The following is a 16588-nucleotide window of genomic DNA, read 5'->3' on the forward strand; positions in this document are numbered from 1 at the left end:
TAATAATAATAATAAATGTTTGCTGTATTTGTTCATGATAATATGTAGTGTGTTTAAAGAGTCGGTACAGCTGCAAACAATTCTCATCACTAGCCTGCCGCAGAGACAGACTGCGCATGCGTGGAACCAGCCAATGAGCTTTCAGCGCTGAAATGACGCTCGCCTGGGTAAAGCGCTGCATACTAGCGTCCTATTAGAATAGTACACACCGCACTGCTGGACACACTGTTTAGTGCGCTAGTACGCGGGTTTGCTCGGAGAGAAGACGCTTTACGTGGCAACGAGTCCGGACGTGACATCTTCCGCTGAGGACCTGAACTCTTCTCTCCCTCTTTTGGTAAAGTGTGCGGCGGAATCAGCAGGTGAGGCTCCCAGGTGACATGTTCAGCACGTGGCCGCTGTTATGGGCTGCGTTTCTCCCATGCATCAGCTTGGCTTATGAAGTGGACTGGAAGAAGCTGGATGGTCTCGCCAGAGCAAAAGTGGAGGTGAGGAAGTCTGTCTTTTCTACAGTCAGGGCAACAAGACTACAATACGAGACAGAGACTAGGTTAGTTATCTAATCATATACACTGCATGATGAGGATGAGTGGGGTTAGGGTTGATGGAAGATAAATGTGTTTGTTTTTGTTTTTTCCTCCCCTGAAAATGTAGTTTATAGTTTTCCTCCAAACCACAGTGTGTTACAGATCTTTACAGATATGCAAGTCCTCCATTCAGATATAACCCATCTGATGAAGCTGAATTAAGTATAAGCAGGTGTTTTCATTTGGAGAGTGTTTAAAGATGATGAACAACTGATGTCAAGGGTTGCCAGATTGATATTTTTCCCCCCCCTCTTTTACTGTCAGAATTTTCCTCCTATTTCACCTCATTTTACAGGGTCTCAAAGTATTTTTGTTTGTTTGTTTTTTGTGTGTTGTTTTTGTTATTGCTCCAGTGGTGGAAATCACAACCCACTGTTATGAAAGTCATCATATTTATTATTGAGTTCTTGTACTGTAATTATGAGCCTGTTTGACTGGTCACTTGAATGAAATGGGATTAATACAAAGCATAATAACTTTTTAAAAAAACAATAAAGTCAAAAGTCTATAAATAATGTCAGCTTGGATTTCTGTCAGTGGGAAGGTCGTTAATGAAAGCACCGTGACTCTGATCACTTTAAAAGTATTATTGTAATGTTCCTTAATTAAATCTTTACTGTGTGTCGGTGGAATTAATTTGACAATTAAATTGGTACTTGGATACAAATAATAATCAAAAAAGAACCCCAGCCATTATTCATCTCAAAAACTATAATCGTGTTTCCTTCATGGAAACCAAATACACGTAACATATTTCCAGACCAGTATTATTAACCCTAATTGCTTAAATTCCGCAAATCTGGCAACACTAGTTCTGAAACACAAAACCTTTTTTTTTTTTTTTTTTTGAAAGCCAAAACTGTTGGTCACATTATCTGTGTCACCTGCAGGAACTGACTTTGCATGTGTGACCTGGTTCAGTCTGAAAAAGTCTTTGTGTAATGTTTAGGTTTCGCATTACTTTAGGATTTTATAACAGACGCTGTACAGTACAGTGTTGGACCCTGTTTTAACATTAATTATTATTATTATTATTATTATTATTATTATTATTAATAATAATCAGCATTACACATCGATTTGGGTGTGTAAAAGCTGATCGTGTCCATGCATCCATTGTCCACCCATCCGTCCACTCATTTACATTTATGGCATTTATGACGGATGCCCTTTTCCTGAAGGATTTACATTTCTATTTCTTTTTCTTTTTTTTTTTTAAATACAAATTGCACAGTTGAGAGTTAAGGGCCTTGCTCAAGGGCCCAGTGGTGGCAGCTTTGTACGGTTTTAAGAACAACTCCTCTCATAGAGAAATCATAAGACGTATGTTTCTATCTTAATGGCCATATTCCGTACTGTATTTCTTCCCAGAGCTGTGGAGGATGACAGCTGAATAGACTGAGGGAGGTAAGCTCACATTTCAACATTTATTACTGCATTCTAAAATATAAGGATGGATCCCCCAGTAATTGAGCTGTACACGTACCTACTTGGTACGTACACTCATTGGCCGATGTAAAGCCTCTCATCTAGGTTGCTTTGTAGATGTACAAATAATCTGTTGCTGTAGAGTTTAGGATTATATTTTTGTATTTCTTCAACAAAAAAAAAATAATTGACTGAAGATTACTGTGAATAATTGTAATTAGTTTTGTGGGGTTTTCCCCCCCCTCTTTGTTCTCAGGTCAAGGCCTTCGTGACCCAAGACATCCCTCTCTAGTATCCTTCATCCAGTTTATAATGAGATTAATTGATTGAAGTTTAATCCTGATTATGTTCAGAATTATTGTTTTATATTATTATTATTATTATTATTATTATTATTATTATTCATTCAGCCATTTTCAGTGGTGGATTCAGAGCCGGCTATTCAGTGTAGCCGGTCTGCCTACTGGCATGTTTTTTTTTTGGGAGGTGGAGGAAACTGGGGAATCCAGAGGAAAACCACATGGACGTGTGAAATATTTTTCTTATTTTCCATGATTGAATCATAATCATTTAAGATCAATAGTGCAGTAGCAGCAGCAACAGTAGTAGAAGTGGTGGTGGTGGTGGTAGCAGTACACAGTAGTACACCCCCCCCCCCTGCCCCCACCACCATTCCTGAATTCATTTCCTGCTCATGTTGTTCAGGGTGTATTGTCCTTGATTTCACATTTTTCTCAGTCATAACTTGGTGATGAAACACATCCCTGGTGCAGACCCTGAGCTCGTCCTCCTGAACCATTACTATGAGGAGCTGGATGTAAGTACAAACATAATTGTTTTTATAGTAATATCTAACTCACAGGGATGTATACGACGGACGATTCACATGAACGAAGGCTAATAATAACAACCAGATAACCAAAGAATAATGTATGATCCTTGCTCTAATCAAGCTCCGAGACGTCTATTTAACATTTATGGGAGGAGTCTCCAGCGTCCACAAGTGATGACTTGTTTCGCAGAAGTTCCGTAACTATAAACGCAGAAAAGTATGTACTATAGTCTGTAGTGTAAAGTTTATCTATAATCTTAGTGTAAAGGTCCCTCAGGAGCTAACAAACCACAGCAGTGTTAAAGAATGCTATGAGCAGAAATGTTTTCTTCGTCCTAGGCAGAATTCGAAACTTCCTTTAGGTCGTGAAGCCGTTAATTACGCCGTCTGAAGGTCTGTCTGTAAGTTAGTCTTTATTCAGCTTTACCTTCGTATTTGACCAACAAGTGCAGCGGTTATTATTTGCATTAATAATTATCTGTACCCTCGACACACGTGGTCTCACTTGAGGGGTGGGGGTTGGGTCTGAACTTGCAGCAGTTTCAGCGTGCCAGTAATCGGGTTTCTATTGCTTTTTCAGCTGTTTTTAAAAAGGAAATTGCACCAGATCAGATGTCTTCGAGACAATTTCCTGGAGTCTACGCCCAGGCTGAACGAACTATCTTGACTGTGGCTCATTTAAGTAATGGAGCCCTCTTTAAAATGTTAACCGATATCCCATCAAGGGAAAATGGTGAGAAGAGGACAAGGTCATGTTGAAAATTTGAATGCAGAGACACATTTTCTTGACCGCAGGTCTTTATTGGCACCACCTGCTGGACACCGTTCAACAGACACCAAAAATCTTCAGTTCTTTTCCAGTGACGCTGGAACACTGTGTGGGTCTTCCTGCCAAAGTACTTCAGTTCCCTTCTCATTTTAGGGAATCGTTTCCCAAGACTTGTATATGACAGCTGGTGCTTCCAGTACAACCCCTACTGCACGGTAGTGTTTGAAGTAACAGAATACAATGTGTCCAGTGTTCTGATTTTAAAGGATTTTATCAAATGCGTATGGGAACGGTTTAACATCCCAGCCCATCATTTAAAAAAAAATAATAATAATTTAAATCCCAAAATCAGGATTTTTAAACCTGAATGCCAGATCTTAGGGGTGTAATGATCGATACATCGTGACGCAAAAATGCGAAGATGCCCATTGGAAATCTGTTTATGCATGTAATGCAGAACATCACATGTCCCAAACTGTGCAAACCACAGAGTTCAAATACATAGAGAGCACCTGGCTTGTGTGTTTTTGTTTTTTTTTTTTGCATTCTCTCATTACCGAAGCGGGAATCATCTGCACTTGTGAAAAGACCGAAAGCCCAATAGCTTCGGAGTGCAAAGCAACGTGCATAGTATGCTGTATGGTTGCATGACCATGGTATAATGTTGTAAAAAATAAAGGTCTTCAGCAGCTTTCAAACAACGCCATCCCCATGCCTGTGTGATCCATAGTGCCTGAGAGAGGCTGCGGAGACCGCGCGTTTTAGCCGACGTTGGAGCTCTGTTTCTGCTACACAGCTCATTGTTTATGTTGATTTTGTTTTCAGTCCCCGGGGTCAAAAAAATGTGTGTGAATGTTTCAATTTATTTATTTTTTTAAGATCCGGTGAACTCGCAGTACAGCTGGTTTACAACAATAAACCTTTTCTTCATAGTATTATTATTATTATTATTATTATTATTATTATAGTTCATGCAGTTTTAGTGGTGTTTATTGTACAGGGATTTAATAAGTAGTCTTTTCAGTCATCAGTTTTCTGAGAACGGAACTGAATCGAATCGTGACCGGAGTCTATCTTTACACCCTTACCAGATCTCCATTTCAACAGTCGTTCTACAGGATTCTCCCTAAAATAAATGTAAAGTCTTTAGCTAGACCGTGTTGTAGCGCTTGCTCTTCTATTCTGACATCAGCTCGCTCGGGATTAAAAAATATCCTGAACCATGCGGCTTTCCATTACTCCAGGAATTCCCTAGTACAACCCGGATGTATTTTTTTTATTTTCCAGTTTTTTACAAAAAAAACCCCCAATCTATACACTGGGAAGATTTGCAGGAGGTATGTTCTTTATTCTGACCTGACGATCTTCTTCACGCTCTTGCTTTTCCATCGTAGCGCATCCCGCTGTCCCACATGACCCGTACCGACATCAACGGTCTTCTGGAGGAGTTGGGCTTCTATAAAAAAGCACGAGCCGAAGATGACGTGCCGGAGGAGTTTCGCTTCTCGCCAGCTAAAGACAGCCCCTTCAAAGAGCACCACACTAGAAGAGCACCCGCAAACAGCGACCTAGCACAGGAGCCCCAGCCTGAGAACGAGTCTCCACACAAAGATTTATAGCCTTTTTTTTATATATATAAACATGTATATGAAAAATAAGTAGGATCAGTAATGGAATATTTGTGCTCTGCTTTTACAGTACTGGTGTGTATGTGTATATATAAGTATATTATATATGTATACACACACAGCTGATCGCAGTGAGTTGTCATGGAGTCCCGTTTCTGCCCAGATGAGAACTGAATGATGCCCCAAACTGTAAAAATCATTCTGTTGATTGGTTTAGGGCTGATGATCTACGTTCTTACTGGTGTAAACTGGTCTCCATGGAGTGCTGCATAATGAGTGCACAGAGAGAGACATGAATAAATATTTTTCACCAGAATACAGCATATGTGTGTGTGTGTGTGTGTGTGTGAATATTTCAAGTCAATAATCAAACCAGTGGTTTCTTAAAAGATTTTAATATCATTCTTCATATTCATTGGCAGTGTACAGAAATGCTGTGAACAATATTCCTAGGCGCAAACACGTAAAACAAAATGATTGTAGCCAATCTACACCGTGTTATTGAGTTAATCTATAGTGTGGAATAAAACGCTAGCTTAGAACAATCCCCTGCTCTTATTCTCCTCAAGAAGCTTATCAGTAATAACACTGTTTAGTAAAAAGATGCTGCTCATGCCAAGGCTTCAGATTTCAATTGAAGTCCTGTTTTCTGAAGGGCGGGGGGGGGGGGGCAGAGGGGGGAGAATGGGGAAACGGCCTGATTTCTCTCCTCTCTGCTCCATAACCCTCCCTAACCTCCCTAACCCTAAGTAGAACAGTGCACCGGCTACTGTACGAGAGGAAAAGCAGAGCTTGGGCACCTTCTCAGACTCGCTCTCCTTCATGCAAGCATGAATTTACAGCACAATGTTTCTATTTGAGAAGAAGAGTTAGTGTAGAATAACTTGAGAAAATGACTCCAAAACAAAAGACCCGGCTAAGACGGACAAAAAAAAAAACGTTACGGTATTACAACATTTTTGTATAGTGTTTTTTTGTTTGTTTTTAAATGCTAGTTAACAAAACGACAGCTTATTGGCACATTAACTGAATTCTCAGCTACATCAAATGAACTCTGCCCTGTAAATCCATCATTTCTTTTTTTAAATATCTTTTTTTTTGCAGATCAGTAATCAAGCCCATAGTTACAAACTTGCTCAAATATATATAAATATATATATAAAAAACAGTTTTGCATTCTCCTGGTAAGCATAATTCATCTTGGATTAAAAATAATAATAAAATAAAAAAGTGCTAGAGCCAGGATATGCACGGCTGAAACATCTCTCTCTGTATCCAGGGTGGAAACGTGTGTGATTGATGAGCCCGTCTGTCAAATTCAAATCTCCATCAGAGCAGAGTTTATGAATATTAATAGAGTAAAGACGATAAAATTCACGAGCGTAAGAAGTGAAGCAGAAATGACAGGAACACGGTGCTCGTCTGTACATGTGAGTGAGTGAGTGTTTCGGGCGTCTGTGAGGCTGTGGTAATGGTGTGGTATGTTGCGTAATCCCCCCGTGCTGAAACAGTTCCTCCTCTCCTACTATGGAGTGGAAGCCTGTCCTCGGATCGATCAGCATTTTGTTTTTTAAACAGGAGAGTCTGCTTTAAATCAGGGCCGAGCAGCGTCGCTGTTTGGGCACGGGGAGGCGCTGTTCAGATACAAAGCGGTGAGAGATCGTGTCGTATCGTATCATATCGTATCGGCGCGGCTTACAGCAGACTTCAGGTCACTCGTGCCCTATCAGCGAAAGCAGCTCTAAAGAAAATTCAAGTAAACAAAAGGGTGAAGCATGCACATCAGGTTCCTCGATCGGCTACAGTACCACGGAATAAACGTTACGAGCCGTTAAAATGTTAGCTAAATGCCACTGGCATAGAAATAAAATAAGCATCTTTTCTGGGATTCTAAATGAAACGTTGTCTTTTCCTTTTTTTAGCTGATTTTTAAATAAAAAATGTAAAAAAAAGTTTTAAACCATTTCTTTTTAAACACATTTGAATGCTCTAAAGCACTATAGCGATACTCGCCATGCGGTGATCTTGTTCTTTGGTTCGTTGCAATTGAAACGTGGGATACGATGAGAAAAAAAAAAACTGTTCAATGTTCTACCAAAAAAAACAACAAAAAAAAACAACAAAAAAAAACAACAAGATGGTGGCGTCGGTCTTCGGGGTGGAAGTAAGCGCTCAGTGATCCGAGCGTGCTCGACACGTCATCTCGTATCTGCGCAGGTGATTGACCAGCGACTGCACGTAGGTGAAGACGCACTTGGAGTCAGGCTTCTTACCCATTATCATCATGTCCTCCACTTCCAACAGGGGCATACAATTAGCAAACGCCCTGATGGACAGAGATTGGAAGAAGGAATAATCAGATGATAAAACGAATTATAAATATATTATAAAGATAAGATTCATAAGATTTTGAAGCCTATACACTCTGACCCTGCACTCTGACAGGCTGGGGCATGTGAGGAAAAGAATTTCACTGTGCTCTAATGTATATGTGACCAATAAAGACTAAAATAAAGAAATAAAAAGCTAATATTAGGCTATAAACAAACTTCACCACAGTCACATGACTTCAACATCACCACCGCTACACTTCTGACAACTCTTTCAATCTTTATTTAAAAAAAAAAAACAATACAATTGGAAAATACTATAAATTGATGAATCTACAAGTTAGGAAGTTTGAGTTGCAAGAGTGCAAGTATAAACACAATGAGGCCGTAGTAGACGAGTCTTCCTGGTCGGCGTGATGACGTTTAATGTCCCTGACAACCTCTGTTGTCCTGTTTATCCACCTGTTAGCAACCGTCTTTTTAAAAAGTCCTGAGTGGGGTATTACTGATGTATTTTATGGCGTAGTATAAAACATGAACAATATCTTGAGCTTGTGTTAACCACGGACCTTATTTCAGGCGTTTAACCAAGAAACCCATTCAAAACCCCAATGACTTCGGGATGATGCATGTCCAGTACACAGGACAATTAAGTCAAGATCACGAGAAAACAACAGAAAAATAATAATAATAATAATAATAATAATAATAATAATAATAATAATAATAATAACGCATGGCCGCTTAGGGCTTCCGTACACTTTAGTGTACTAGAGCATCAGGATACACAGCGCTGCGTCTCCTCCATACAAAGCGACATTACTGGATTTATGACAAAGTCTGTAACTAACTGTAAATCAGCAGACATATTAATTGCACTGTACAGTGATTTGTTAACACTTGGCAGGAAGCAGGTGAAGACTTGTGGTTTCATCCTTTAATGAGCACTACAAAGTGAAATGAACGAGCTTTTCAGAGAAACCATGCCAAGCCACGCTAAAAAATGGTTGCCTTTGACATTTTCTGCAGCTGACGAGTGAAGATATGTTTAGATTTTTTTGTTTTGTTTGGTTTCTAAAACAGTAGCTGAGGCAGATAAAGCCGGACAGGGATCACTGACTCGGGAGACGCTCGCTCTTTGTGTCACACGACCCAAACCAAGACCATGTTTGGGCGTCGGATCTTGGAGCGGCGCTCGCTTTCACAAACACCATGCGAAGGGTGAACGTGGCCAGACCCCTCGATATGACGCTGTGTATGTTGTGCACCAAAACTGACAAACAAAAGCTCTGATAAAGATCATCGGAGTAGTCTGTACAAGCTGAACGCATACACAATACAGCCCTGATTAGCTCAGCAATGCCTTTTAAGTTCCCCTAGTCCTGGTTTAATGGGAAACCTTTCAGGTCCCGTTTCATCAACGCTTCCAAACACAACCAAATCAGGAACGTGTTTTTGGACTTGAAGCTCATGGGGCACTGTGTTTTTAGGGAAACAGTAACAGACCCTCAGGATTAAAACTAGGGTTATTCGTTGACGCACTATTTAACTAGTGTCTAAATCTGATCAACGCTTTAGATTTTTTATTCAGTTGCTACAGTTACACTGTGTGTGTTTACTGGCAGTACATCAGAAGAAAAGGCTGGTTGATTCCTGAACCAGCCATTACTGCTACAGCTGGTAAAAAACCTCGCACTTCATATTCACATACATCAGGCTGTACAGGATTTCACCGGGGGTTGTTTTTTTTTGTGGAAAACTACTTCAGCTGATGAAATTGTTTTGCACGCTCTTTCACAGTGATGTTTGTTGGTAAACGAGACCTTTTAGCTGTACTCATGTTCGACATGTGTGAATCGAAGAGGTTGAATGACAGTTGTGATGACGTCACATGACGCGTCTCGGCCCGAATCTGCGGAAAATCGGCGGTAATTTTGAAAAATCGCAAGCTCCTCAGAATACTACGGAGTTTGTTTGATTCTGCGTTCATTTCTGCGATCGCAAAACCGTGACATCCTGGAGGGACTGACATAAGCCATAATATCCATAATATTAATATTTATATATATATTAATATATTAATATATATATATATATATATATATATATATATATATATATATATATATATATATATATATATAATATTAATATATATAAATAATATTAATATATATAAATATAATTAATATATAAATATATATATATATATATTAATATTATTTATATATATATAAATAATATTAATATATAAAAATAATATTAATATATATATATAAATAATATTAAAATATATATATATAAAAATAATATTAAAATATATATATAAAAATAATATTAATATATATATAAATAATATTAATATATATATATATATAAATAATATTAATATATATTTATATATATATAAATAAGATTAATATATATAAATAATATTTATATATATATATATAATATTAATATATATATATATATATATATATAAATAATATTAATATATATATATATATATATATATATATATATATATATATATATATATATATATATATATATATATATATATAAATTATATTATATATATATATATGACACAAAATGCAATTATATCATATCATAGGAAAATAAACCTGACCAAAAAAACCCCTCTATGATGGGTTTTATCATCAAGGAGACATTTTACTATACAGATGCAATCAAAATGATTCAACCCCCAGTGCAAATCAGGGTTTATTGTCGGAATGTACAGACTTTCAGCTGTTTGCGATGAACAAATCAGACAAAAGCAACTGAAATAGTTAGACACGATGAATGCTTCAAGTATTTTCCCCAAATTCAACTGAAAATGCAACTTATAATGATTTCTCCAGAGCACCGTCTGCTGTTCTGACCTGCTGCAAACGAGATGCATGGCTTCTGTCAGTGTTCCTGAGGAATATTATCCCGTTCCTCATGAGCAACGGCCTCCAGTTCAGTAATATTCTTGGGTTTGTGTGCTGCAACCGCCGCCTTCAAATCCCACCAGAGATTTTCTATGGGGTTCAAGTCAGGTGACTGTGATGGCCCTGTAGAATCTTCCAGAACTTCTTCTGCAACCAAGCCTTGGTGGAATTTGAGGTACGGCTTCCTCACAGATGGCATGACGTTTTCTCCTAGGATTTCCTGATACTTCAATGAGGGATTCTATTCAGGGGTTTGATTAATTTTGAGACTGGAGAAGTCATTATAAGTTGCATTTTCAGTTGAATTTGGGGAACCCACTTGAAGCATCGTTGTGTTGAACTATTTCAATTGCTTTCTTTTTTTTTTTTTTTTTTTTTTTTTTATTTGTTCATGGCAAACAGCTGAAAGTGTGTAAATTTTGACAATAAACCTGATTTGCACTGGGGCATGAATCATTTTGATTGTAACTGCAGGTATCACCTTGAGAGACGAAAAGGGAAAATCTTATTCTTTACACTTTTAAGATATTTCATCTTATCTCAAGCGTCACTGGTTCTACTTATTTGGGGGCAAACACATACTTACTCAGAAACACGTAATAAAACCCACAGAAGAAGAGTTACGACACGTCGTCGTCACGTGGTTTCCGGGTACTGAGTGATGACTGACGCACGGCATGTAAGCACGTGTACCTTCACAAGGTTTTGGACTGGCTTATCAAAACTCGTCTTCCCCAAATACGTTCTCACCCTCAACTTTCTCTCCAGATCTTTATTCCCAAAACATTGCACTCTAACATTCATTCACTGACTGGCTGGTGAACTCAAACACTAAGAACTGACATGTTCTAGGGTCAGAATCTAACCTTGCTGAATAGCCAAAAATATATAAATAAATAAATCCCTTCCGTCACCACTGGTCAGGTCGTTCCTGAAAGGTTTTATTGCCGCTCTCACCGTTTTGAATCAGTTTGGACCTTAGAGGGAGTTTTTGGTTTTGACCAAGCCTTTCTGCACCAGGCCTCTGTAGAACTCCTGCAGGTACGTATACACACACTTCCAGTCAGGCTCCCGCAGCCGCACCATGTCGTCCACATCCAAAAGCTGGGGACAGTCGGCAAGCTTCCTGCTCGCAAATCCCGTCGCCGGACACGGCACATGAAGCATATTTGGGAAAAAGAAAGACAGAAAGACAGAAAAGAGGTATACAGGAATCGTGAGCAGCCAACATTCAGGGTGAGACAGGAGACAGTCAGGAGATACAAGACAAAACAAAACAAACACAAAAATAGAACAAACATTACATCTGTGTTGACTTACATTTTGATGTGCTTTCATGCTTCATGATCATTCACACACACACACACACACACACACACACCAAAAAAAGTCAAATGGCGCATCAGTTTACGTCCATTTAACTTTGTTGGTTATTTGAGCCGTGGATCGTTCAGTACACACAGTGACTTTCACGCCTTTGTTTTACCAACACAGAAAATGTGGATCACAACGTGTTCAGGAAGCAAAATGCAGAGTGAGAAGAAAGGCACCTAACCAGCAACTCGACTCGCGCTCACATCTACAGGCGGTGAAATCGGATCCTTGAACTGGGGTTGAAAGCACAGCACAGACACATGCAACACTAGGACACGAACAGAAAAGGCTGGTGAACGTAAACTGCAGCTGCTGGGGCGCAAGAAAAAGTCGAGCAACGGAAAACAGAAGCAAGGGAAGACTGTAAGCAGAATTAACACCGGTTCAATTAAAAGAGCAGAAAGCTTGAGGGGGAACCGACAACACAAGAGATTCCCTAAACAATGCAGAGTAACGCTTATCTTGTGTTATTCATTAGAGTCCAGCTGGAGGTGTCTGGTTTAGTAAAGAGTCGAGCTGTAGAACTGGTTACCGCTCTGCGTAGAGGAGGGGCGGCGAGAAACGGAAACAAAAATCAGCAGAAATGAATGGATTAATCTGCCATTTATTTCGGAGAACACCGAGGGCCAAGTCCCTGCGGCAGGAGGAACTGGCGTGAGGAGTTATGATGGTGGAGAGGGAAGTATTCGTTCGGTCCTTATACAGTATGTAAAACGTATCACCATTAGATCGCTGCAAGGGCTGGATAGCTTCGATAGCATTGGAATATTATATATGTTAGTGCCATTTAGAACCTTCGCAGACACCGAGAAGCACACTGGTCCACGCTCTGATCATGGGGATGCAGACTACGAGTGATCAGGGGAAATCTAGCTATCGTTTTATTGATCATCACTTACGCGTGGTAGTCTGGGAAAACCCGTCAGAGGTTGCTGTGGCTGAATTCTGGCAAAAACCTTTCGGCCGTTAGCATACTTTACACTTTTAAGAAACCATAAATATATTTTGCTGAAACAACTTGAAAATGTTTTACTTGCTGTTCAACCTCGCCTAGACTATCCTGCTGAGGCTTGTCCGAGCTATTAGTCTTTTATTCGTAGTTGAACGAGCAGGTTTTAACAACCGTCCATCTTCTGTACTGCTTTATCCTACATAGGGTCGCAGCAGGGGGCCTATCCCAAGGGACTTGGGGAACAATCACACACACACACACACACAGTGGACAATCTGAAATTGCCAATCAGCCTACAATGCATGTGTTTGGACTGGAGGCGGAAACCCCAAAGCACGGGGAGAACACGCAAACCCCGCGCGCACAGGGCCGAGGCGGGAATCAAACCCCCGACCCTGGAGGTGTGAGGTAAGCCACTAACCACTAAGCCAATGTTCTTTTGATTATGCGTGTTGTTCATTCTGAGCCCCACCACCTGCTGCACCACGCACGTCAGCTGAGGAGAGATCTAGTGTGTGCTTAACTAGCTCACTGCATGTTATTACACTATGATGGCCACGTTTTTCGACTCGTCAGACAGGTTTTGGGCAGCACACTTAATACTAATTGTATGATTTGTCCAGCCCTGGAATGTCAGCCTCAGATCAAGCAGTCAATAAATTTCAGAACTATATATTCTAGAAAATGTCACCACGTGAAGGGTTTTCCCAGGCCTCCATACACACACACACACACACACACATACACACACGTGTAAAGTATTTGTATTCCCAGCTTATTCATTAATCAATATTTACTTTGATTTCCCAACCTTATGCATTAGTGGTGAGAATGCTTATCAGGCAAAAAAATGTGTTTGCCAGGGTGTGTGTGTGTGTGTGTGTGTGTGTGTGTGTGTGTGTTCATGTCTATACTCACTCTGCTGTTTTAAAGGCCACCTCAAAGTTCTGCCTGCGATTGCTAGGGCTGAGGGTGGAGTAGTCAAAGGCCTCCGGGAAGAAGTTGTGCACCAGAGCGCAGAAGGCCATCCCATCACTCCAGCTGGAGGAGAAGTTCTGAATATCTACGTTCTGAGACAAGAAATGGGGGGAGGGGAAGGGGGGTTATCAGTTATTCTGTCATCACTTGTGTTCTAGCAGCTCTTGGTTCTGAAACGCAGCTTGATATGACACCATCTTAATGTTACTATAGAAACGAGAGCGTATTTCAGTATTGATTTTTACATATATACTGCAATACGATATTAGTCAACTGCGCCGGTTCTAACCAGTTACCGTACAAAATACTATTCAACAGCGCTGTGATATAAAAACAGCTTTTCCGAAGTACTACAAACGTTTGAGAACGTTTATGGCGTTTCCTCACATCATAGTCGCGAGTCTTTGCTCTGCACCAGTCCAGCAGCATCTGCTTAATGGAGTTAGCATTGGGAACGCCGAAGCTAGTGGAGCGCTGGACCTTCACCTGCGCGACTGGCGAGTTGCTGCCGAGAGTGACAAAATTAAAAATATTTATATACATATATAATTAATTACTAATAACTGTAGGTAGAAATGTCAATGGCAAATTTTCAGTACACAAGTGACTGTGAGCTACACAAAATTCACATCTTTACCGTGACATCAATTCATTTACACATCCGTGTTATTTATACATGTTTAAGATACTTCTGGGGGGGGCGGGGGGAGAGAGAGAGAGAGAGAGAGAGAGAGAGAGAGAGAGAGAGAGAGAGAAAAATGCAGCTCACCTGCCGCCTTCCTTCTCGAGCTTCTCAATCATGGCTTTCCGGGCCTGTGAGGCGGAGGTTTTGGGCATCGTCTGAGCCCTCATGAGTTCCTTTTTACGATCCGCTTGTCTGCGCTCCAGCGCCGCGTCGTCCTCACGATCAAACACGCTGAGAGACAAAAATGACATTCCCCATCAGTCAAATCTGACTGCAACGTCAGAGTGAAATGTGCAGACGGATCTGCATGAGGTCTTAGCTGACCTTCCGATCTTCTTGCTTGTGCTGGAGGAAGATGAGGAGTAGCTGAAGGACTTGGTCTGCATGGTCCCCCCTGAAACGAAACAAACAAACAAAAAAAATGCAGAAATGTGAAAGAGGAAATGTTGAGGATGAGACTGACCGACAGCTGAAAATTCTTCAAATTCACAGTAGAGACAGAAACAAACGACTCACTGTCAAACTTCTGTGTGTAAGAGGTTTCCATGATGGTGCTGCGGGTCATCCTGCTGCCATCATCTACACACACACACACACACACACACACACACACACACACACACACTTCAGGACTACGGGAGTACTTGTACGTGAAAACACCCTCAAATATATTTTAGGAAACTTAAAGACAGCTAGAACTGCACTGATGAAATCACGCACCTGCGAAGCGGTTGGTCTTGGTGATCTCACTGAGAGTAGAGCCATCAGCTGACTTCTCCATTTTCTTCACCACCATCTCTCCCGCGCCTGGCCGATTCTTCTGAGCCCGGTCGTCTCTCTGCTGCCGCAGTTCCTGCAGACGCAGATCGCGCTCCTTCTCCCTTTGGTCTGAGGAGAGACGGAGGAGAGAGACGAGAGAGGAAGATTACGTTGATGGAGTGAAGAAATGTGTGACCGAGGGTCAGAGACAGGTTCGTTTCTGTGTAGAAGACCTTAACAACCAATCGGAAACCTCAATGCACGGGTCACACGTTAGCGCCAATACATCCACGCGCTAGCAACCCAGCAAACTGAAACAATCTTAGTAGTTAAAGGAATACTACAAGCAAAATAAACATTAGTTATAAACAGTGACGGCCGTGTCTAGAGTGAGGCTTCCAGCTGAAACCACCGCAGTGACTCATCTTAGACACCGAAGAAAACTAAACACACTACAATCTGTTTCTTCTGAAGGAGAGAGATGCTGGAACTAATTAGCACTGAAGGCGCGTAGGCGCATGGGCACCCTGTAGTTATATGGCAGCCAGGGTTGGGAGGGTTACTTTAAAAATATATTCCGTTACAATTACAAATTACTTCATAAAAAAAAAAAAAAAAAAAAAAAAAATGTAAACAGTAACGTAATCAGAGTATCACAATATGAAAGTAATCTGACTACTTTTGGATTATTTTAAGGTCACATGTGTAAATAAAGTCAAGAGAAAAGCAATAGGAATCGAAAATACTTTTATTTAGAGCTTAAAAACGTGTTCAATTTTGGATTTGTTTTAAGAAAATACATAAATAAATGAATAAATAAAAGATCACTGTATCCCTGATGCGGGGAGCATTACATCACAAAAGCTAGGGTGACCATATTCTGGCTTTCCAAAAAGAGAGCACTTTCCCCCCCGCCTTTTTAATAGCGTTCAAAACAGTGTTAATATGAACACACTGAAAAGAGACACACTATTATCATATGAATTCCTACAATCTTTTGAAATGTCCATGGAATAAAAGAAAAAATCAGATGCTGTGAGTGAACCTGCTACCATCATTTACACATTTGAATGACCATGTAAAACGAAGCGATGTGATAACATGAAATTAGAAGTGATCTTATATGGCCATGGGTGTTGTTTCGACTCAGGACAGCTGTCATTGGCTGCCGTTGTCATGTAATTGTTTGACTCCGTACACAACAACGCTTCATCTTCGCGTGCTTCATCTTACTTTGTTTTTAGACGAAACTGTAATGGATTACAGTTACCAGTTATTTTTGTATCCTGATTACGTAACGCTGTTACATGTATTCCGTTACTCC

The 16588-nt window shown here is 40.2% G+C and overlaps 2 protein-coding genes across 6 annotated transcripts in view; one reads left to right on the forward strand and one right to left on the reverse strand.

Annotated features, from left to right (window-relative positions):
- The first annotated feature begins 236 nt into the window (after positions 1-236).
- On the forward strand, positions 237-5564 carry selenom (selenoprotein M). Its single transcript, XM_053610543.1, has 5 exons — positions 237-488; positions 1959-1994; positions 2272-2306; positions 2754-2832; positions 5011-5564. Exons 1-5 carry the CDS (start codon positions 381-383, stop codon positions 5233-5235), a joined length of 483 nt encoding a protein of 160 aa, XP_053466518.1. The 5' UTR covers positions 237-380; the 3' UTR covers positions 5236-5564.
- A 56-nt stretch (positions 5565-5620) lies between these two features.
- smtnb (smoothelin b) overlaps positions 5621-16588 on the reverse strand; it is a 53896-nt gene continuing 42928 nt past the window's right edge. For 2 of the 5 annotated variants that reach the window (XM_053610522.1, XM_053610519.1), the window contains 7 exons: positions 15226-15393; positions 15022-15084; positions 14830-14899; positions 14590-14736; positions 14208-14325; positions 13761-13912; positions 5621-7570 (listed from right to left, as the gene is read on the reverse strand). In XM_053610522.1, coding sequence (XP_053466497.1) covers positions 7417-7570; positions 13761-13912; positions 14208-14325; positions 14590-14736; positions 14830-14899; positions 15022-15084; positions 15226-15393 — 872 coding nt within the window. In that variant the 3' untranslated portion in view covers positions 5621-7416. Of the gene's footprint in view, positions 7571-10869; positions 11643-13760; positions 13913-14207; positions 14326-14589; positions 14737-14829; positions 14900-15021; positions 15085-15225; positions 15394-16588 lie in introns of those variants that run through there. The other 3 variants (XM_053610520.1, XM_053610523.1, XM_053610521.1) reach the window with 2 other exon arrangements.

Source organism: Ictalurus furcatus, chromosome 22, assembly GCF_023375685.1.
Source record: "Ictalurus furcatus strain D&B chromosome 22, Billie_1.0, whole genome shotgun sequence".
Taxonomy (NCBI): Eukaryota; Metazoa; Chordata; class Actinopteri; order Siluriformes; family Ictaluridae; genus Ictalurus; species Ictalurus furcatus.